The sequence below is a fragment of the Elephas maximus genome, chromosome 1 (genome assembly GCF_024166365.1).
Source record: "Elephas maximus indicus isolate mEleMax1 chromosome 1, mEleMax1 primary haplotype, whole genome shotgun sequence".
Classification (NCBI taxonomy): domain Eukaryota; kingdom Metazoa; phylum Chordata; class Mammalia; order Proboscidea; family Elephantidae; genus Elephas; species Elephas maximus.
Window position 1 is genome coordinate 54872074 of NC_064819.1, and position 24315 is coordinate 54896388.

The window sequence follows — 24315 nt, forward strand, 5'->3', positions numbered from 1 at the left end:
TAAGGCCATCGGCCCCCCCTCCCCCACTCAGAACAGGCTCCATATATTCAGAGAAGCTTGTAGAAAATTCTCAAATCGATTAAGCCCCCCATACATAACTTTTTTTTTTTTTTTTACATAACTATCACATAACCACAGACTGAACACCTTCTAAGAGAGATGGGATATTAAGTACATACGACAATGACCACAGTATTTACATGAACAAATAAAAAACCCGCAATGAAATAAAAATAGACTAGCTGTGTGCTTACAAAAAAGGTTTACCCGAAGTAACAGCTTACATTCCACAGTTCTCAAGATTATTGTAAATACATAGCTGGCTGGCCTGAAGTTGTATACATTAAGTGCAAAATGAGTAGAGATTTGGTTGTTCTTTTTTTTTTAGTTATGATCCCTGAAGCAGCCAAACCAGATAATCCAGTTTAAAAAAAAAAAAAAACTAATGGATCTGAATTATAAATCTCTCAATGAACATTTTAAATTCTGACTGTGCTAAGTTTATAGTGTACAGAGCAACATGGTGTTTAAGAGGTAATTCCTGACTCCAGGAATTTACAATCTAATAATTACCTGGTTTTACTACCAATGTGGCTCAAATTAAACAAATAAGTGCCAAAGGTACACTTCACTTTGCTTTGTAGATTTACTGTCTAAAAACATAAGAATCTATCCTACAGGAATGCTTGGGATGAAATAGTCTTAAACTTCCTGGAAGAAGTAAACCTCAGTCACACAGAACATTTTAGGGGGCGGTCACAGATAGCTCTTTCTCTTAATAGTGGGTCAGATCGAGAGTTCTGGAGCCAGGTCACCTGAGTTCGAATCCTACCAGTTTTTAGCTGTGTGACACTGGGTACATCACTCAGTGTCTCTGTGCCACAATTTTCACATTTGAAAATGAGTATGATAATAATGCCCACCTCATAGAGCCATTGGGACAATAACTGTATTGTCAAAGTAAACCTCTATTAATGTTATTCATCACTCCTCTCCCTATCGACAGAGGGGTTGGGTTTTTTTTTTTTCTCTCTCTCTTCCTGTGTGCCATCTCCTCCACTTAAAATGACAAAATTCTCTTCTGAAACAAAGTTTTCCATTACCATCTAGAGAGCAAACAGGCTTTATGAGAAAGGAAAAGTAGATTCCTCCAACTAATGGTTCATTTTAGAGTCAGCACAAGGTGAGAAGGCTGGACTCTCTCCCTTTCTTGCTGGCAAAAGAGTCCACGAGCTAATGAATGCTAAAAATTGTGTATTTGCACTGTTAATATTATTTTTTTAAACACTGGTAAAACTTGGTAAAGAGAGCAGGTTTTCTCCATGAAAGCCAGTAGCAGTTTTACATTACAAGCTGCCATGATGTTTTCTTTCCATAAGAATAAAGCTAACCAGGATGAGGTCACTGAATAAAAGTGACTTTAGGCTTCGTGCCTGCTGCTGTCACTTTCTAGACTGCAGCCTTTGAGGTTACTTTCAGCCATTCATACTTCCCAATAATAAATGTATGAACATAATTTCTCTGTTTTCTGCTTGCCAGTTTATATGAAATGAAGGCAGTCAGCAAGAGGGAGAGAAGGAGCAAAAATATCGCCCCAGGCCAAGCAATAACTGGTCTATAGGGTCACTATGAGTCGGAATTGACTCTATGGCACTGGGTTTAGTTTTTTTTTTTTCTGAGTAAGGAACTATGGAATAGGGGGTGAACCACGTCCAGAAGCAGAACTTTCTTGCCAGGTAGAAGGGTTTGTTTCTGGTTGCATTGTAAAGTCAAATCTTGAGGACTTCAGGATTACCCATCTTCTGATCTTCCCTTTGGGAAAGCTGACAACTGGTATCTGTTTCTTCACAGAGTTGTAACCTTTCCAAAGAGAACCACAACTCATGCACTACAATAAAGGCTTTGGACGTTGAGATTTACAGCTTTTGAACAAAAGATTTATCACTGAGTTAACCAGTGGCTATTAGCCAGAACCAAGTATTTACAAGCTGACATTAAGAAAGGATGGGCCCTTAGCTAGGTAATTCAGAAGGAAAGCCAAGTACCTGTAGCTCCCAGCTAGCACAACCTCAGAGGCCAGACAGGTAATGCCAATTGTCAATCCAAAAGCATAGATATCATGCCAAAATCTATTTTCATAACAGCACTTTTGTTTAAAAGTGATAGTACTTATGTCTATCCTAGAAATATTCATCAACCCAAGGAAAAATCACACCCAACTCATTGCTATCTACATCGGTACAGAGTAATTCTATCCCTGGAAACCACTTGTCTCAGTTAGATGGGGCTACTTAAAACAAAATGGATATGCTGAGCAAGTTGTAATTCTATTGCCAAGAATAAACACAAAAATAACAGTGCAAAACCCATGGGAAAATAATGCTACCGAAGTATTATCACATTCTATGAGCTCCAGTCACAGTAAAAGTGCCCATACCCGCCAGTCCATTCAAATGCCAATAAAAGAGTTTTCAAGAAGTGGCTAATATTCATTTGTTCCGGCATTCAACTTCACCTAAGAATGTCAAAATTCTCCATCATCAGCTACATAACCGTACCTGGGGCTTTTAATTTCAGCCACTCCAAGGATATATGGCAAACTGCTTCCCAGACGAAGCGCAATACGCTAAAGTAAAGCCTGAAAAGCTGTACCGACCCAGCAGTGGGATTCCTCCCTCATTCCTGCTCCCCAGGACAGGGGGAGCCCGGCCCGGGAAAGCAGGCGAGATCTGAGCCAATACCTCCTGCGCTTCCAGCTAGAGACCCTCTGAACACACCGCGGTAGATGGGTTCTCAGTGTTACTAACTCCTCACCAGGTCCTTTCCCTGGCAACTTTCAGAGAAGATGGGTCCTGGGTCTCAGAGATTAGGTGTCTGCCTGCTTGCATGTCAACCAAAGTGACTTAGACCCATCTCAACTCTCCCGGGTACAGAAAGGCTCCCTTCGGGGACGTGCCGCAGCGGAAGACAGGCAGGCAGACAGACACAGACAGACACCCACACTCGCAGGCACAGCCTAAGGCTTAATAGGAAATATCTCTTACCTTATATTTCATTTCGGCAGCGGTGAATGGAACCGTTTTCCTAAACTAGTACGACAGCATTAAGGACTGGAGTGTCTGTCCCTCCATTGAGTGTTAAATGAAAAGGAGAACGGTCGCTTGATGGTTTGCCCGCCCAAGCCCGCCGAGCCCTGCGCACAGCTAAGTTTCCAAAGCGTCTGAGCTCACTGTTTTGACCAGAGCAGGCGGATCACGGGCTCATTTGCATGCTGTCCGGCTATTGGCTCGCGCAGCAAGGTAATACTGTGCCCGCCCATGGCTTAGCTTCTGAAAACTCCTGACAAAGAACTTGTAATGTGGTAATTCCTTTTCACGTTTTGAAAAAGATTGGAAAATAAAACAGAAAGGGGAGAACCTTCCCAAACCTAACTATCCCTCCACCCCATCAAAAAAAGAAAAGAGAAAGACTGAAAGCAAAGCCAAGAAAAGGGAATAAATGCTTTTTAAGATTAACCTAAATTTTAAAGAAACTGCTTCACAAAACAGTCTGCCAGTCCCGCTTCCTGTGCCTTGGCAACTCTTTCATAAACCACTTCATTTCAAAGCCAGTCACCTCAAAATCTCTACATGAAACGAACTCTGGGAACAAAAGCTGTTCTGTCTCCAGGCCCCTTTTCACTAACCACCCCTGCTGATCTCTCTCTCTCTCTCTCTTTTTTTTCTTGGTGGCTGTTTGCTTTTTTTGTTCTTTTCACTGTTCAAAGTACTTCCAATGTCAATCTGTAACGAGTGGGAATACAATCTTCCCTCAGTGAAAAGCAGCTCACCAGCTTCCCTGGCTTGTTCTCACGAAGGCCTCCCCGAGTCCAGCGTCACACACGTTTGGTGACCTTCACTGGCTTGGCTTAGGATAAAGGTTCCATGTGACCTCTCCAATGGGGTTGGCCGGTGGACGCACTATACATCATCGGTGCCCACTGCAAGCTGCTTTCTTTGATGGCTTGGTTTTTCTAGCTCCAGCTTTGAACACGGCTGTTTTTCCTGCTGACCTCTCCGCTGAAGATGACCCATTAACCCACCAACACTTATTATCCGGGGAACAAAAAATGCCCACTGTTTGATGAGCCTGGTTAAAAAGACCAAAGCACAGAACCTTCGGTTCAGCTTCATGATTTCTGTAGTGAGTCTCCAGACTCACACAGGAGAGGACAGAAACGGTCACCTTCAGCAATTCTTCCGAAGGACAGAGTGCTGAGGGGAAAATTCCTTCTCACTGGCCTCGGGACTGAGACTTGGTGAATCCAGACAATAGCGCTCCTGGAAGGGGATGGACTTCAACCAGCTATGTGACTTGGATGGAAAATCAGCCCTTATTTTTTTCCTGATCAAGTTGTATCTGAATAAGTTTTTTTTTCCCCCCTTCAAATCCCCAATGGATTAAAACTCTACTTTTATGATTTAAACAAAAAGAAAGAAAGAAAAGAGGAGAGCAGCTGGCCTAGGAAAATGGTTTCCTGATAGACGGTTCCCATTTAGTTAATAGATGAATGTGGCAGAGATTCCTGGGACACAGCCCTTGGGCAGTCCTAATGGGGTGGACACCCGCCTTCGGCCCTCTCTCTGCGACTGTTCTCTGCTCCACCCAGCCTTGTTTTCCCTCATTTGGCCTCAGTGATTCTGCAAGGGCTCTCTGAGCAGAGATTAAACACCAGCCTATTGTGCTGCAAGGGTCTTCCTAGCAGTACTGCAGGCTTACAGGATATTCCTTCATTTGCAGGAAATTGTTTTTGGTGTCTGGCTGGATAAACAAGAACAATTAGTCGAAGGCCTTTCCATCTGAAAGATGAGTCTTGTGAGCCTCCAAGAAATCTAGATAACATTCCTTTGGTTTAGTAAGCAGTAGAGCTGAATCCTTCCCCTGTTGTGCTTGCTGAGGACTATTGAGTATGTGAACACTATCCCATCCCATGTTAAGATTTTACAGTAGTCCCTCAAGACATAGGCTAGGGCTTTTGGTAATTTCATTCTCTAGCTTTAAAGCTTAATTCCCGCCAATGGTCAGCCTGCTTCCCTGCTTCTGTCCTGTGTAGTAAGAACCACCAGCAGCTCATTTCAAGAAGGCTGGGTCAGTGTATAGCTAGCTACAGAAAGAAAAGAACCAGGGCATTGGAGTCAGATAAACCTGTGCTGGACTCTGAGCAAATTTACTAATTTCTTTATTTTGAAGTCCCTAAAAACCCAGCCCAACCCAACCCAACCCAACCCAACCCAACCCAACCCAACCCATTGCTATCAAGTCAATTCCAACTCATAGTGACCCTATAGGACAGAGTAGAACTGCCCCATAGGGTTTCCACAGATGATGGATTTAAACTGCCGACATTTTGGATAGCAGCCAAGCTCTTAACCACCGCACCACCAGGGCTCTTTTGGAGTCCCTGGGTGTTGCAAATGGTTAACTTGCTTAGCTGCTAACTTAAAGGTTGGAGATTTGAGCCACCCATAGCTGCCTCAGAAGATAGGCCTGGTGATCTGCTTTCAAAAAGCCACAGCCATTGAAAATCCTGTGAGGAGCTGTTCTACTTTGAAACACATGGGGTAGCCATGAATTGAAATTGACTTGGCGCCAACTGGTTTGGTTTTGGTCTCAATGCGACTTAAGTAATCCTGATATTACTTTATTAGTGTCCTTTAACCTCTTCCTTCAAATCCCTTGGGGGAAACACAAATTTCTCTCAATGAATAGAGAAACAGGGTCCCCACCACCCCTTCCTTAGCTGAGATATTGGATGTAAAGTTGCTGTTTAAACTGTGATATGTAAATACTCTCTATTGATTTATGTAGCAGCACTAGGGCTCCCATGGGCACCCTCGTACAGCGGGCCAGGCCAGGGCACTGGGGCTCAGGCCCTGCCCCCCGTGCTCGCCAGCACTTTCTTCCATGGGCTTCTTGACCTCTCAGCCTTGCTGCCTGTCTGCTTGTCTGCCAAGGGTCTATCTTCCCAGATGCTCATACAGGCCGGAGCAAGGGAAATGACACTAGATGCCCTCCAAACAACCCTTCCGCTGCCACTGGGCATTGGCACGGACATAGAAGAAATCCAAGTGGATGCTAGAGAGAGAGATACTTCTGTCCGCAAGTTGGGAGGAAGCCATGTGGCTGCTTTCTCACTATGAAGAGAAAAGTCACACAGCCAGAGCATGGCAGGGCAGAAAGCGACCTTGGACATCATCGAGTACAACCCCTCACAAAGAAGACAAAACTGCTGCTCAGAGAGCGTGAGCACCTTGCACAGGGTCATACCAGGTTGAATAACAATTCCTGCTGTAAAGACCCCACTGTCAACATCAGTTTGTCATATGTGGTGGTTTGTGTGTTGCCATGATGTTGGAAGCTATGCTAGTGGTATTTCAAATTCTAGCAGTCACCCATGGTAGACAGGTTACAGTGGAACTTCCAAACTAAAACTAGGAAGAAAGGCCTAGCAATCCACTTTGGAAAATTAGCCAATGAAAACCTGATGGATCACAGACTATTGTCCAAGACTTTGTCTCACTTCGGATGCGTCGTTAGGAGGGACATCATGTTTGGTAAAGTAGAGGGAGGGCCAGTGAAGGTGAGGGAGACCCTCAATGAGATGGATTGACACAATGGCTTTAACAGTGAATTCAAACATACCAACAATCGTGAAGATGGTGCAGGACCAGGCAACTTTTTGTTCTGTCATACATGGGGTCACCATGAGCCACAGCCAATTCCACAGCAATTCACAGCAATAGCTGTAGTTCAGTCCTTTATGGTCTCTTCTCTGACCTCTACCAATAATCTGGTTTTAGTTTCTCTGCCTGAAATCTCTCCCTGCTTTAGAGTCCACATTGTTGTTGTTAGATGCCATCAGATCAGTTCAGACTCATAGCAACCCTATAAACATCAGTACCTATTTAATTTCTAAAGTACAGAGCCAATCACATGCTACCATGTTTAGAACTTCTAGTGACACTTCAATGCCTTATAAAACAAAACCCAGACACGTTGGCATGGTGTATAATCTGAGCCTACCCTCCCCTTCTGTACTGTCCCCCACACCCTACACTCTTGCCACACCTGGGGACTCACGAACTCGCAGACAGGTGTGCACCTTCCTACTTTTGCATACACCCGTCCCTCTTCACGAATATTGTCCCCTCTCTTTTCTGCCATCTAGCCTCCTTTCCACACTAACTCTTTTCTGTATCTTAGCCAAGAACCCCACCCTGCCCACCAATGCCTCCCTCCTTTTACTCCGCCCCATTGTCCTTTGGGCATGGGGGGTCCCTACACTGTGGAGACGGCACAAGTTTCTGCCGCCCATTCACACTAAGCCAAGTGTCGCTGTACTGAGTGCAGCCCTCTACCCACTTCCTGCTGCCTCTGCCTTCCAGCTGAGACTCTTTGAGGTGGGTTTTAAGTGCTAAAATTTAGTGTCTTAGACCCCTTACAGTTCTCAGAAAACTGTGACCGTCAAAAATGAGATCCACTGTGAAAGAATGAATGTAAAACCATGCCACTGGTAGGCAACTAAAGACCTAGCTAGATCTGTGCAAACGCAGCCATCCGGGTAATACCTCGACTTGATTCTTGGAAAACTGTGCAATTGTGAAGTTTTTGATGCTTCATGTTATTATAACAGTTAATTTGTTGTTGTTAGTTGCCATCAAGTCAATTCTGACTCACGGCAACTCCATGTGTGTAGAGTAGAATTGTGCTCCACAGGATTTTCAAGGCCATGACCTTTTGGAGGCTGATCGTCAGGCTCGCCTTCTGAGGAGCCTCTTGGCAGATTTGAATCGCCAACCTTTCAGCTAGTGGTTGAGCACTTAACCATTTGCGCCACTCAGGGACTCCTATAACACTTAATTACTACCTTTAATTTTGTAAACTAAAAAATGTAACAGGCCGAATTACACGTTGAATCACTCAGCCAGTTGCTGTTGAGTAGACTCAGACTCTTGGGACCCCATGTGTGTCAGAGTAGAACTGTACTCCATGGGGTTTTCAATGGCTGATTTTTTAGGAGTCGGTCACCAGGCCTTTCTTCCGAGGTGCCTCTGGGTGGACTCGAACCTCCAGCCTTTTGGTTTGTAGTTGAGAACATGAATCCCTTGCATCACCCAGGGGCTCAATTCTAGTGAAGTGTAACAAGCAATTGTGATGCTCCATTTCAGCTTTTAGTGCTCTCTTTATAGGGAGGACTTTGGGAAGTTAACAGCAGCGACATTTTCAGAAAAATTAGGTACACTTAATAAAGACTTAGGCTTATTTATCTGAAAGATGTGTAAAGGTTAAAATGTCTGCCCTTTTACTATTTATATGAATCCAATTAGGAAAAAGGTTGAAAGGCAGTGGAACAAAAGGAATTGAATAGCAAAACTGCAGAAGGCCTGGCACAGGGTCTCTCCTGTTCTTACTGTCTGAGAGGTGTTCTGTTATTCCATGCATCGGTTTGCCAAATAAACAACTTGTTACATGAAACTATCACGGAACTCTTCTGCTGGTAGAGAACTTAGCCTGTGGATTTTCACAAAGTTCAAGGTGATCTGCCAAGATCAAACAAGCAGGAATTCCAGGATTTGACTGACGACCCCCCTCTTTCGAAGGGCCAGTGCAACATCATAGTATTAAAAACCAAAACCAAGCCCATTGCCATCAAGGCGATTCCAACTCATAGCAACTCTGCAGGACAGGGTAGAACTGCCCCATAGGGTTTCTAAGGAGTGGCTGGTGGACTTGAACTGCTGACATTTTGGTTAGCAGCTGTAGGTAGCACTTAACCACTATGCCACCAGGGCTCCATCATAACACTGGTCCCTTGTAAGTACTAAATAAGAAGGGACTAAGGCATCATGTTTCCTTCTTGCTATCCTTTTTTGTGGAAACCCTGGTGGTATAGTGGTTAAGAGCTGCAGCTACTAACCAAAAGGCTCGCAGTTCAAATCCACCAGATGCTCCTTGGAAACCCCATGGGCCAGTTTGACTCTGCCTTTAGGGTTGCTATGAGTCGGAATTGATAGCAATTTTTTTTTTTTAATCCTTTGTGTTTCCTTTACATATTCCTTAATTTGAAAAAACTTCCTGACTTCTCTCTGCATACATATCGCTACTTCATATGTGACATAATATGGTGTGATATGACATGACATGATATGATATTATGATACTTGATGGAACTTTGGAATCGACTCTCACCGCCGACCCTTTGCTACTGTCTAGGAGGGTTATAAGCAGAAAAGGCTTATGGATGGTGTGCCCTAAATTCCTTTTGGGGGCTGCGTGTTCTGTTTCCAATCTACTCCCCTGCTTTGTCATTCTCCTGGCACACTGGCTGCTATATGTCAGCCTTCACGTGGGGCTTCCAGCACAGCTCCACGGGCAGAGGTGTGGGGTGGAGGTGAGGTGAGGCAGGATGGGGCAAGGTGAGGAGGGGAGTGTTAAAGCACCTAATAACCACTTTCCTGGAGGGCCACGGTAAACAACTTCTTCAGGGCCTGGAGATACATTCTTCTCCCTCCCGCTCCAAAAGGGCTCAGTCAACCCCATCCTCAAAGAAAGCCTACGTGTCCCCCGTTGCCTTCATCATCTGAGCACTGGCAAGTGTCTGGCAGGCCCAATCCTGGGCCATCGGCCTGTCTGGCCAGCCCTGGTGGCCGCCAGCTGGCGCTGATGAGAGAGTAAAAGGTATCTGAGCAATGCAGGGCCTGCGGGGAGGGGAGCGCTGTGCAGGGTGAGAGGAATGTGACTGGGGACACAGCACGCACTGGGCTGCTAAACCGAAGATTCTGAAGCACCTCATTCATTTCGGAAAGCAAACAGGGTGCTCCAGCTATCAGTGGTCTTGGTTTTGCGTGCTGGAGGCATGCCTCTTTGGTGTGGGCCGGAGGCTGGGTGGTGGCGGAGGTACCAGCACCCCCTCTGGATGCGTTTGTAGGCGCATTCCTTTCTGCCCCACTGACACCACGGAATGAAGAGCAGCCCCTTGTTTATATAAGAAAACCAACCGAAGGGGTGTGTGCTAATGAGCCTGCACAAGACTGCGGCAGCCTCCTGAACGCACGCCACGGATTTTGTTGTTTTAGTTGCTGTTGGGTCAATTCCAACTCATGGCTACCTCCCGTGTTGCAGGGTAGAACTGAGCTCCCTAGGGTCTTCTTGGATGTACTCTTACGGGAGCAGTTTGGCAGGAATTTTCTTCTTCCATGGTACCACTGGGTAGGTTTGAACTGCCAACTTTTAGGTTAGCAGTCGAGCACAAGCTGTTTGCACCACCTAGGGACCATGGAATTTATAGATGTTAAATAAATGTTCACTTTGCTTTTTTTTTTTGCTTAGATGCCACCCTTGTGATTTCAGACTTGAGGGTGTAGAAAAGGAATGTTGTAAGGATTTTTTTGAACTTCAATGGCTTTGGTTCTCACGATTCATTCTCTAACCGGCCTTTGTAACTTCTATTCTTAGCAGGCAGGGAGAGTTGTGGGAAGGACCAAGGCTTGCGCCCACCTGACCTAGAAAGGGGAGGCCATCTCATATGTATTTCCCCAGCTTTTGATTTGTGCTATCTCAAAATCTCTATCTTCAAAAGCCATCTCCTGCCGAGTTCCAGTCACCAAAGAAAAAAAAAGTGCTTCCTCCTTACCCAGATGGCTCTGTGGTCTTTATCCTCCCTGGCCTCTCTAGCCCAGCCTGGGGCTCCCAACTGTCTCTGCCCTCATTTGCATCCCTAATCTCTCACACCCTGCTTGCTATCTGTAAGTAAGTTTCGGTTTCCCTTATCTTTCCTAACAGATTCACAGTCTCTTGCTCGTAACCTGGAGGCCAGCCGTGTAGTGGAATTCAGAATGTTTCAGATTTTAGAATTATTCAGAGCATACACTCCGTATTTCAAAACACTCTCCCATGATCCGGGGCAGCATTCCATAAGCAAATGTACTCATATTTCGGCAGTCGACTATATGAATATTCATACCAAGTGGGTTGGAAATCCTGGTGGTGTAGTGGTTAAAGTGCTACGACTGCTAACCAAAGGGTCAGCAGTTCAAATCCACCAGGTGCTCCTTGGAAACTCTATGGGGCAGTTCTACTCTGTCCTATAGGGTCACTATGAGTCGGAATCGACTCAACGGCACTGGGTTTGGTTTTTTTTTTGGGTTACCAAGTGGGGTTAAGGAAGAATATACATCATCGCAATGGACTCAAGGATCATGAAGATGGCACAGGACCAGGCAACATTTTGTTCTGTTGTACAGAACGTCATCATCCAGGTTAGACTTTCCTGCCAAATGAGTTATGGAAAAACTTTAGATTTTTATATTTCATAATTGTGGTTGAGTGAACATGGACCATGAATACATTCTTTGGTTCTTCTTGGCCTTATCTTTGCCATCTGCTTCCCCCTCCCTCTCCATCAAACCAAGTGCCCTCTCGCTCTCACTTGTCATGAGCAAAGAGTGAGCCTCACCTCCCAGGCTTTTCATCTGACACCCACTCCATTAAAAACCATCTAGGCCAGCGCTTCTCAAACCACCCATGGGGAAGTTCTAAAACATCTATTGCCCTTGAGTTGCTTTCCACTCATGGCAACCCTGCGTGTGTCAGAGCAGAACTATGCCCCATGGCTCTGAACTTACAGAAGTAGATCACCAGGCCTTTCTTCTGCAATGCCACTGGGTGGGTTCGAACCAACAACCTTCTGGTTAGTAGTTGAGTGCAAACCATCCAGGGACCTAAACCAGTTTCCGTAGAGTGGATTCACTCATGGCAACCCTATGTGTGTCAGAGAAGAACTGTGCTCCATAGGGTTTTCAATGGCTTTTTTTGGAAGTAGATTACCAGGTCTTTTGTCCAAGGAGCCTGTGGGTTGACTTGAACCACCAACCTTTCAGTTAGCAGAGAATGCATTAACCCTTTGCACCACCCAGGGACTCCAGGAATGTACTAGTGTTTTTAATTTCCAATCCATTACAAATCAATAGTTTTGTAAAACACATGAAAAAAATCAATTACTAGAAAAATGAAATAAAAAACATGCAAAATAAGATCCTCATGCCATTATTATTATTATTGGATTCAACAGATATAAAATGACTCTTGTCAATTTGGTCTAAGAGTTTCAAAGTGCTTACTCTCAATTTCCATACTTATCTCACCTGGGCTGTGACAGATTGCCAACAGGTGTGGATCTGCAGATCACGTTTTGAGGAGCGCCGCTCTGGACCACTTGACCTCCACTGAAGAAGCCAGGGCCTTTCTTGGTCCTCCGAATCCTTGACATCCCCCCAGCTCCTGACATTACCAACTGTTCCTCCATCTTGGAATGGTCTCCTCCTTCAGCTTCATAATGGGGCCCTGGTGGTGCAGTGGTTAAGAGCTCAGGCTGCTAAAAAAAGGTCGGCAGTTCAAATCTACCAGCCGCTCCTTTGAAACCTTATGGGACAGTTCTACTTTGTCCTATCGGGTCACTATGAGTTGGAATCAAATCGACAGCAAGGGGTTTGGTTTTTTTGGTTTTTCAGCTTCATTGGCAGTGAGCTCTTTTTCTTCTACTTTTCTCACCAGTATTTCTCAGCCTTGTTTTCAGGCAGGCTTTCTCCAAGGTGCCTTCTTCTTCTTAGCTATCACGCCCTCTCGCCTGACTTCCACTCTCATTTTGACCTTGATGACAATCGCATCTCCTGACCTGTGCTCTGAGTTCCAAATTCTTATTTCCTACTGCATGTGAACTGCACCCAAATATTCCAAAGCATCTCAAGAAACTTATCGTATTCACACTGTACCTTCCCATTGAAGCAGTGTCTGTTTCTAACTATTCTATTTCTTGTAAGATGCCACCACGTCCACTGATCTTTTGTTTCTCCCTCCCTTCTACTTCCCACATACAATCAGTTTCCAAGACTTGTCAATTCTGTACCTTCAATATTTATGGCACAAATCCCTCCTTTCCATTCATCCACCAGTGGAGACTCCCAACTACCACTCAGGCCTGGTCAGTCATGAACTACATCTCCTGGCCCACAGTGATTGATCCAAGGAATGGCACATGACCCAGGCAGGGTCAATCTGAAATTAAGAAAATTGTATATATGAAGTCTGCGAGAGAGAGGAGACCACTCTTTCTTTCAATCATAAGCTATAAATGGAGGCTTAGAGGTGGGCGTCTTCTCCCCTTTGCAGAGAGCATCTACAGCAAAAGAGAATGCGTCCACATGCCAAAAGAAGCAAAGGCATTTAGAGTGGAGGTATGGAGAGAACCCCGGTCCCATTATTTGTGCCTGAAATCCACACTTAGACAAACCAGTTCATGAGGCAGTAAGCACACTTTTCTACCTATGCTAATTTGAGTTGGATTTCTTCCACTTGGCAACTAGAGTGTCCTTACTAACTCTCTACCAGAAAGAATCCTCCTAGATGGCAAAGACTATACCTTATTCATTTGCGCCCCCAGTGGCACCAAATAGAGTGTCTTTTAGGGACCAAAGGCCATAGGTCATGTGTCGTATTGAATTCTCAGCTTGATATCAAGGTACCAGCTATGTTACGGAATGGTGTGTGAGGGGGAAAGAAGAAATGACAGAAAGGAGCTTTTTCTGCTGTTCCCCTTATGGCAGAAGTAGAATGGAGATTTATGTATTAGGGAAATTCCAGGGTGATGGCAGTTGGGAGTGTGGTGACCCAAATAAGTATATCTAGCCTTCTATTTCAGATTCATTGACTTAGAGCCATTAAGTTTAACAATGAAAGGAAAAGTAAGACATAGTTTCACTATTATTGGTGGTAGCAGGGCTTCGTCTATGTGTATTTCCATACAAATATTTCTCTTACCTTTTCTTGCTAATTACATTTTATCTCTTCATCACTGGTATGATTTTATTCACCCACCACCAGAATTTACTAACTGCCCACCATAATGCTAGACACTGTGAAGGAGGCAAAGACGGATAATTCCCAGACACCCCCTCACTTCTTAAATACTTATTACAGTAGCAGCCAAAGAGACGTCATGAAGATAAACTTGTGTTGAAAAAAGAAAAAAAAAAAAAAAAATCACACTGTAAAGTTATGTAAGTTTCTATTTTAAGATCATCTGGTTCTAATTTACTAAATTTAATGCTTTAGAATCAATGCCAAAGTGCTACATTTGATTTATGGAAATACTTCAGCACGTTTTTCCATCATGCTCTTGTACGATATATGTTATGGACTGAATTTTGTCTCCCAAAAATATGTGTTGTAAAACCTAGCCTCTATGTCTGTGGTTATAAACCCATTTGGGAATGAGTTGTCTTTGTTATGTTAATTAGGCATGATTAGTATAGGGTGTATCTTGAGTTAATCTGTTTTGAGATATAAAAAAGATATAAACCAAGCTGATTAGGGAGAAAGAAGCAAGCAGAGATGGGCAAAGAGAGATGCCAAACCTCATGAAGATCACCCAGGAGCAGAAGCGCAAAGAAACAAAGACCTGCCTTCACAGCTCATAGAGATAGAGAGACTTTCCCTAGTCCGGCACCCTGATTTCAGACTTCGAGCTTCCTAAACTGTGAAGAAATAAGTTTCTGTTTGTTAGAGTCTGCTTGTGGTATTTCTGTTATAGCAGCACTAGGTAACTAAGACAATATATCCACTGCCCTTTTGCTATGGAGTGAGCTGTGGTGGCACAGCAGTTAAAGCACTTGGCTGCTAACTAAGAGGTCGGTGGTTTGAGCCTACCAGTCGCTCCTTGGGAGAAAGATGTGGCAGTCTGTAAAAATCTACAGCCTTGGAAACCCTGTAGGGCAGTTCTACTCTATCCTGTAGGGTCACTATGAGTCGGAATCAACTCAATGGCAGTGATGTTTTTTCGGTTTTATTATGGTTAGAAAGATTTTGGACCTTAAAAAAAGCTCTCTTTACGAGTTTGCTAATATTTTATTATAAAATGCCATAAGATGGAAAAAAAAAGTCTAGTAAACAATAGCATTCACTCAGGAGTGTTCCACATGGTTTAACTTTCATCATCATTATTTTTTTTTTTCTAATTTAACAAAAAGATCCACGTGGAAAATGGTTGTCTAAAAACTTTCAGTTTGTGCCAATCCACCTTTTTTCACTGTAAATCTTTTTTTTTTGCTGGGTGGAGTGGGTTAAATAGTATTCATACTATGCTACACTGCTAACAAAATAATAATAATAATACAAAAAGATAAAAAGAATGCCATAGACACCATCACACCAAAGAGGATGCTTACAGAATATTCTAGTAAAATAGCATCTAAAAATATTGACATAAGTACACCTGTGTCAGTGGCTCGGGGCCAGGCACATACCAGTGAGAACATGGCACAGTTTACCTCAGGTTAAGGGAGTTGCTGGGCTTTCTTCATTTCTTTTGCTCTCCCCTGACATACTCACCCGTGGGGTGTCCCCAATCCACAGAAGAGGCAAAGGTAGATTCTCCCTAGGTTCCAGGAGTGAACACATTTACAAGGCCTTCCATGGGCTGAGCTACCAGGCAGTTTGGCCACTACCCACGGCATTTACGGAAATCAGGGCCTGGTACTAACGTTTCACTGAAGCTGCCCAGACATGCTGTGGTGTAGTCAATGCAGCCTGCCTTGAATTTTCAAAAAAAAAAAAAATAAATAAACAAACCTATTGCCATGAAGTGGACCTGCCCCATAGGTTTTCCAAGGAGCAGCTGGTGGATTCAAACTGCCAATCTTTTAGTTAGCAGCCGAGTTGTTAACCACTGTACCACCAGGGCTCCTGAATTTTCAAAGTGACTTATAAAGCCAGTGTGTGTATTGATTTGGTTCTTGCTCTATCCCAGCTTCATTTGGCTTACACACACACAAAAAAAAAGAGAGGTATTTTACTTCATACCTATACAAAACAAGATGGCTGCCTAGGGAACTCTCCCTGTACCCTGCAATATTCTATTTCTTTAAAACAAGGAAACCTCAACAGAGTTTAGACAACTCTAACAAATAAAATCTGCAAAGGCCATGCTAGTCAAAACTTCTTCTTCCTGACAGACTTATCTTTACCTGGGAGTCCCTAGGTGGTGCAAATGGTTAACGCACTTGGCTCCCAACCAAAAGGATGAAGGTTTGAGTCCATCCAGAGGCACCTTGAAAGAAAGGCCTGGTGATCTACTTCTGAAGAATCAGCCATTAAAACACTGTGGAGCACAGTTCTATCCTGACACACATGGGTCGCCATAAGTTCGAGTCTGCTTGATGGCAACTGGTTTTGGCTTAGATCTTTAGCTCAAGTTATATGATATATGGTGCAGGCGTTCAAGTGCATCAAAATGAGTGACTGACAGTCCAGCAACACTCAAGAGGCTAAAAGACTCCTGCGTCCTCCCAATCAACAGTAGGCCTGATATTCAAGAGATTGTCTAATATGGCTCTTCTCTACGCAGCCAAGACTTGTTCTCCCAAATCCCAATTCTCACAATTAACTCGTTTGCCCTGGAAACCAGTCTTCCCATCTCTCCTTGAAAACACTATAATAAGAAATGAAATTTAAAAAAAAGTTCAGAGAACAGTGATCTCTCCCTCCTTATGTATACTTCTTTGGAATGTCTTTGCTTTACCTCTTCAAGTCCATCCATTCGACCCTGAATCCTCAGTTCAAGCTTCACCTCCTTGAAATTCACCCCAGCCTCTATTGATGAATCCTTTTCCTGAATTTGTGCTATGTTCATAGTCAGTCCCACCTAGTTTAGCACTGGGATTATGGAGTCACGTGTACCATGAATCCTTAACAGTACCTCATACAGTGCTCGGTGCCTAACCTTGATATAACATTTGACCTTGGAAATAGGCAGTCTCCTATTTAATCCGGGAAATAGCAATGTGTTTAAATTGAGATACAATTCACATACCATGCAATTCACCATTTAAAAATATACAATTAGTATGTTCGCAGAGTTGTACAATCATATAAACCAAAAATCCAAACCAGTTGCCACTGAGTCAACTCTGACTCATGGTGACCCCATGTGTTTCAGAGTAGAACTGTGCTCCACATGGTTTTCAATGACTGATTTTTTAGAAGCAGATCACCAGGCCTTTCTTCTAAGGTGCCTCTGGGCAGACTATCCTTTTTGTTAGTAGGTGAGTGCGTTAACCGTTGCACCACGCAGAGACTCCATACAACCATCATCACTATCAAATTCCAAACATTTTCATCGCCCCAGAAAGAAACCTCGCATCCGTCAGCAGTCATTTCCCATTCCCTTCCTCCCCCCAACCCCTGGCAACCACTAATCTACTTTCCATCTGGCAGTAGCACTTTACACCTGACTTTATGCATTTTATTTCTGGCACCCTTCCAAAGGCCAGCACGAACATGAGATTGGCTATTAAAATTGTTCCATGTATTTAATCTGTCTGTCAGTTTGTTGTACTGCAGTGGCTAGTGTGTTGCTATGATGCTGGAAGCAATGCCACTGGTATTTCAAATGCCAGTAGGGTCACCCATGGTGCACAGGCTTCAGTGGAACACCCAGACTAAGACAGACTAGGAAGAAAGACCTGGCGGTCTAAATTCTGGAAAAGATGGCCAGCGAAAATCGTATGAATGGCAGCAAAACATTGTCTAATGTAGTGCCGAAAGATGAGCCCCTCAGGTTGGAAAGTACTCAGAACACGACTAGGAAAGAGCTGCCTTCTCAAAGTAGAGTCCCGACCTTAATGACATGGATGGAGCCAAGCTTTCGGGACCTTCATTTGCTGATGAGGCACAACTCAAAATGAAAAGAAACAGCTGCAAACATCCATTAATAATCAGAAGGTGGAAAGCATGAACTATGAATCCAGGCAAATCGGAAGTCATCAAAAATCAAATCGAACACATAAAGATCGATACCCTAAGCATTAGTGAGCTGAAATGGACTGGTATTGGCCATTTTGAATAGGACAATCATATGGTGTAGTGTGCTGGGAATGACAACTTGAACAGGAATGGCATCACACTCGTCATCAAAAAGAACATTTCAAGGTCTATCCTGAAGTACAACACTGTACTGTTGTAGTTGTAATATTCATACACCTACAAGGAAGACCAGTTAATACCACTATTATTCAAATTTATGCACCAATCACCAAGGCCAAAGATGAAGAAACAGAAGATTTTTTACCAAATTCTGCAGTCTGAAATTAATCAAAAATGCAGTCAAGATGCATTGACAATTACTGGTGATTGGAATGTGAAAGTTGGAAACAAAGAAGAAGGAACAGTAGTTGGAAAATATGGCCTTGGTGATAGAAACATTGTTGGAGATTGCATGATAGAATTTTGCCAGACCAATGACTTCTTCACTGCAAATACCTTTTTTCAATGATATGAACCGTGACTATACATGCGGACCTCACCAGATGGAATACAAAGAAATTAAATCTACTGAATCTGTGGAAAGAGACAATGGAGAAGCTCAACATCATTAGTCAGAACAAGGCCAGGGGCCAGCTGTGGAACAGACCACCAATTGCTCCTATGCAAATTCAAGTTGAAGCTGAAGAAAATTAGGGCAAATCCACGAAAGCCAAAGTATAACCTTGAGTATAACCTAACTGAATTTATCAAGAATAGATTTAATGCACCTGACAGAGACTGGAGAAGCCCTGAGAGTATGGCCCCCAGACACCTTTTCAGCTAAGTAATGAAGTCACTCCTGAGGTTCACCCTTCAGGCAAAGATTGAAGAAGCCCATGGAACAAAACAAGACTAAAGGGGTACACCAACTTTGGGGCAGGGAAGGTAAGAGGGAATAGGAAAGCTGGTAATAGGGAATGCAGGGTTGAGAAGGGAGAGTGTTGACATGTCATGGGGTTGTTAACCAATGTCATACAACAATCTGTGTACTGTTTGATGAGAAACTAGCTTGTTCTGTAAACCTTCACCTAAAGTTCAATTAAAAAAAAAAAAAAACACATTTAATGCATTGAACGCTAATGACCGAAGACCAAATGAGTTGTGGAATGACATCAAGGATATTTCTTGAAGAAAGCAAGAGATCATTAAAGAGACCAGAAAGAAAGAAAAGACCAAATGGATGTCAGAAGAGACCCTGAAAACTGCTCTCGAATGTACAGTAGGTAAGGCAAATGGAAGAAACGACAAAGTAAAAGAGCTGAATAGAAGATTTCAAAGGACAGCTTCAGAAGACAAAGGAAAGGATTATGATGTGATATTCAACGACCTGGAGTAAGAAAACCAACAGGGAAGAACACACTCGGAATTTCTCAAGCTGAAAGAACTGAAGAAAAAAATTCAAGCCTCAAGCTGCAATACTGAAGGATTCTATGGGAAAAAAACGATGCAGGAAGCATCAAAAGAAGATAGGAGGAATACACAGGTTCACTGTACCAAAAAGAACTGGTGGACATTCAACCATTCCAGGAGGCAGCATATGATCAAGAACTGATGGTACTGAAGGAAGAAGTCCAAGCTGCACTGAAAGCATTGGGGGAAAAAAAGGCTCCTGGAACTGACAGATACCAACTGAGATGTTTCCACAAACTGATGCAACTCTGGAAGCACTAAATTCTCTATACTAAGAAATTTGGAAGACAGCTACTTGGCCAACCGACTGGAAGGGATCCATGTTTGTGCCCATTCGAAAGAAAGGTGATCTAGCAGAATGTGGAAATTATCAAACAATATCATTAACATCACACACAAGTAAAATTTTGCTGAAGATCATTCAAAAGCAGTTGCAGCAGTACATTGACAGGGAACTGCCAGAAATTCAAGCCAGATTCAGAAAAGGACATGGAACGAGGGGATACTGTTGCCAGTGTCAGATGGATTGTGGCTGAAAGCAGAGAATACCAGAAAGATGTTTACCTGTGTTTTATTGACTATGCAAAGGCATTTGACTGTGTGGATCATAACAAATTATTGATAACATTGCAGAGAATGGAAATTCCGGAACACTTAATTGTGCTCAGGTGGAACCTGTACATAGACCAAGAGGCAGTTGTTCAAATAGTTCAAGGGGATGCTGCATGGTTTAAAGTCAGGAAAGGTGTGTGTCATGGTCGTATCCTTTCACCATACCCATTCAACATCATGATAATCAGAGAAAAGGTTGAAGCTGTCAAGGATTTCATTTTACTTGAATCCACAATTAATGCCTGTGGAAGCAGCAGTAAAGAAATCAAACAATGTATTGCATTGGGCAAATGTGCTACAAAAGATCTCTTTCAAGTGTTAAAAAACAAAGATGTCACTTTGAGAGCTAAGGTGAACTAGACACAAGCCACGGTATTTTCAATTGCCTCATATGCATGCAAAAGCTGGACATTGAATAAGGAAGACAGAAGAAGAATTGACACCTTTGAATTACGGTGCTGGAGAAGAATATTGAATATAACATGGACTGCCAGAAGAATGAACCCATCTGTCTTGGAAGAAATACAGCCAGAATGCTGCTTAAAAGCAAGGATGGTGAGACTTTGTCTCGTGTACTTTAGACATGCTATCAGAAAAGACTAGTCCCTGGAGAAGGGCATTGTGCTTGGTAAAGTGAAAAAGAGTAAGACCTTCAATGAGATAGATTGACACAGTGGCTGCAACAATGGGGTCAAGCAGGAAAACCATTGTGAGGTTGGTGACTCGACAGTACCTAACAACAACAGCAGCATGTATTTAAAAGAATTGTTTAGGTTGTAGTAACACATGCATACATTTAACACTTGGAAGGGAGTGTAGAGTGATATTAACAGCCAAAAAAAATGGACATAAACTCTAGAGAAGGAAAGCTAAGACTGAGGGGAGTGTTGACAGTGCTTTAGCAGGCTTTAGGAAGAGGGGAGAAATTAGGTCCAGTACAGGGTCGCTATGAGTCAGAATCGACTCGACGGCAAAGGTTTGGTATTTTTTTTTTTTAAAGCTCAGGAGTGTATTCCCTTTATATATACCATGTAGAAGTCTTATCATGTGTCAGATACAACTAAAACCTTATTTATTCTTTATAACAACCAATCAAGTAGGAATTTGCCAAAAAAAAAACTTTTTTTTTTTTTTTTTTTAATGGAAAACAGCCAGAAAACAGGGACAGGTATTACAAACATTTCCTTCCTTGGAAAATAGCTTTGACAGGAAAGGGCTTCTGTTGTTCTAATAGGCAGCTCAGGTTCCCACCTCTGTAGCCTTCTCACCACTGATGCCAGCCGAACCTCTGGTCTGTCATAATTCCTGAGGCCAGGTTTGCCCAGAAGCAGGAGAACTGTCAGGCGCTTGAGGTCGATGCCCGCGCTTCCTTGACTTTTCCCTGGTTCTGATACTTTCCTCAATGGGAGCCTGAGGTCCCTCCAGGGTACTGCTCCCTGCTGATGGCTTTCCCTGACACAAAGGTCTCTGAGGATTCTGTCTTCTCAGTCTCTTTCGCCAGCTAGCTGCTCTTCTGGACCTGATCATTGAATACTGAAGCCCCTCAGGCTCTGCCCTTTTCCTCCTCTTCTCTTTCCCCAGGCAATCCCACCCATTCACGGAGCTTCAGTAGTCATTCGCCCACGTGTCAGTGATACCCTAGTTTCCATCTCTGCGATCTGAACCCCAATGTACACCTGGCTGTTAAGCATCTGCTTTAGGCTGTTTATAACTAATTGAACTAACTACTTGCTGTCAAGTCGACTCTGACTCACGATGACCACATGTGTGTAAGAGTAAACCGTGCTCCGTAGGGTTTCCAGTTGCTGATTTTTTGGGAAATAGATCATCAGGCCTTTCTTTCCAGGTGTCTCTGGGTTGACTCGAACCTCTAACTTTTCAGTTAGCAGTTGAGTGCTTAACCATTTGCACTACCCTTCTCATGATGTTCATCACACTTGCTATTTCTTGTTCAAAGTCAAGCTTTCTTACAGAGCATGGACCTTGCTTACTACCTTATCACTTGGAAGGGCCAAGCACACAGTGCTGAGCACCTAATACCACAGTCATTTATTTTTTTCATTTAGTCATTCAAGAGATCATTCAGTCATTCAGCAACTATTGAGTCCCGTAAGTTTGACTGTGAGTGACAGAGGTGTCCAGGAAAAAAGTGTTTCAACAGAATGGAAGTTTTTTTTTTTTTTTTCTTTTATGTATTAGAAGTGTGGAGGAAAGAGTCCTAGGCTGGTTGACAGCTTCATGAGTCTGTAGAGAGCAGACTCTTCCTATCTTGCTGCATTGCTCCAAAGCCCCTCAAGCTGCACATTCTAGCCAGCATAAAGGAGGGAGGGGGTCAAAAGAGACGTGCCTCTTCCTGGGAAGTTGCACCTTGACCTCTGTTCACATCTCATTCTCCAGACCTTAGTTATATGGTCACAGCTAGCTGCAAGGGAGGCTGGGAAATGTGGTCTTTATTCTGGGTGGTCACGTGCCTACCTAAAAATCGAAATTCTATTACTAAAGAAGATGAGAGTGGGCATCGTTGTTATTGTTGCTGCCTGCCATAGAGTTGACTTTGACTCATGGTGAACTTACGTATAGCAGAATGAAATGTTACCTGGTCCTGCATCATCCTAGTCACTATTGTGCCAATCCATCTCATCAAGGTCTCCCTTCCGCTTGCTGGCTCTCTAGTTCACCATAGATGATGTCCTGCTTCAGTGGTTGATCCTTCCTGATGATGTGCCCAAAGCAAGTGAGTCAGACAATGTTCTGTTATGATCCATAGGGCTTTCATTGGCCAATTTTTGGAAGTAGAACACCAGGTCCTTCTTCCTAGTCTGCCTTAGTTTCTGTACCTGTGGATGCATCTGAGGAGCATCCTCTGATATGATGCTGTTATGGATTGAATTCTGTCCCCCCAAAATGTGTGTCAGCTTGGCTAGGCCACGATTCCCAATACTGTGGTTGTCCACCATTTTGTCATCTGATGTGATCTTTGTGTTGTAAATCCTACCTCTGTGATGTTAATGAGGCAGGATTAGAAGCATGACTCAATATACAAGATTAGGTTGTATTTTAAACCAATCTCTTTTGAGATATAAAAGAAAGAAGCAAGCAGACAGACACGGGGAACCTCATACCACCAAGAAAGCAGCGCCAGGAGCAGAGCGAGTTGTTTGGACCCAGGGTCCCTTCGCGGAGAAGGTCCTAGTCCAGGGGAAGATTGATGATAAAGAACTTACTCCAGAGCTGACCAAGAGAGAAAGCCTTACCCTGGAGCTGATGCCCTGAATTTAGATTTGTGGCCTACTAGACTGTGAGAGAATAAATTTCTCTTCATTAATGCCATCCACTTGTGGAATTTCTGTTATGGCAGTACTAGAGAACTAAGACAAATGCTATTAGCCTTCCTCACCCTCCTCACTCAGCCAGTCCGTGAGGTGTGGCTGCCACCATTTCTCTATCTTGGTTTTTTTCTTAGGCTGGGAGCCCCACCACCACCACCAAAAAAAAAAAAAATTAGACCATGTGTTCTACCATGTTGTCATTCTTCTGATAATACATGAACATTCACTAATGATGATGCCAACAGTGGTCTTACCTTCATGATAATAATAACACCTGAAGGGTTTATCTGAGTAGCAGAGGCATTTTGGAATTTGTATATTAACATTTAAAATATATATATATATATACATATATAATTTATATAAACAAACACAAAGAGTGAACCCTAAAAAAAAGGTGAACTATACCAAAAAACAAAAAACCTGTTGCTTTTGAGTCGATTCCAACTCATAGCGACCCTATAGGACAGAGTAGAACTGCCCCATGGAGTTTCCAAGGAGCACCTGGTGGATTTGAACTGCCGACCTTTTGGTTAGCAGACACAGCTCTTAACCACTATACCACCAGGGTTTCCAAATGTGAACTATGAACTTTAGTTAACAGTGTTGTCGTTATTGTTGTGTGCCATTGAGTCAATTCAGACTCACAGCAATCCGATAGGACAGAGTAGAACTGCCCACAGAGTCTTCTAGGCTGTAACCTTTACAGGAGCAGACCTCCAAGTCTTTTCCCCCATGGAGACACTGGTGGATTCAAACCCCTAACCTTTCTGTTAGCAGCCGAGTGCTTTACCATTGCATCATGAGGGAACTTTAGTTAATAACAATGTATCAATATTGGTTCATCTGTTGTAATAAATACACAGTAATTCAAGAAGTTAATAATAGGAGACACAGTGCTAAGGGGGAGAGGGCATATAGGAATTCTTCGAACTTCCTGCACAATTTTTATGTAAGCTTAAAACTGATCTAAAAAAGAAAATCTTTATATTAAGAATATAAATATAGATTAATTATATATAGTGATTATATGTATAATTTTATGTACATAAAATTCAATACAGTGCAG

General features: G+C 43.2%; 1 protein-coding gene across 5 annotated transcripts in view; it reads right to left on the minus strand.

The window, feature by feature from the left end:
- The window catches only part of NEDD9 (neural precursor cell expressed, developmentally down-regulated 9), a 217636-nt gene that overhangs the window by 51803 nt on the left and 141518 nt on the right, over positions 1-24315 (minus strand). For 2 of the 5 annotated variants that reach the window (XM_049883409.1, XM_049883405.1), the window contains exon 1: positions 3045-3233. The exons of the other annotated variants lie outside the window; for them this stretch is intronic. In XM_049883409.1, the coding sequence (XP_049739366.1) occupies positions 3045-3056 (12 nt within the window). In that variant the 5' untranslated portion in view covers positions 3057-3233. Of the gene's footprint in view, positions 1-3044; positions 3234-24315 lie in introns of those variants that run through there. 5 annotated transcript variants of the gene reach the window in all.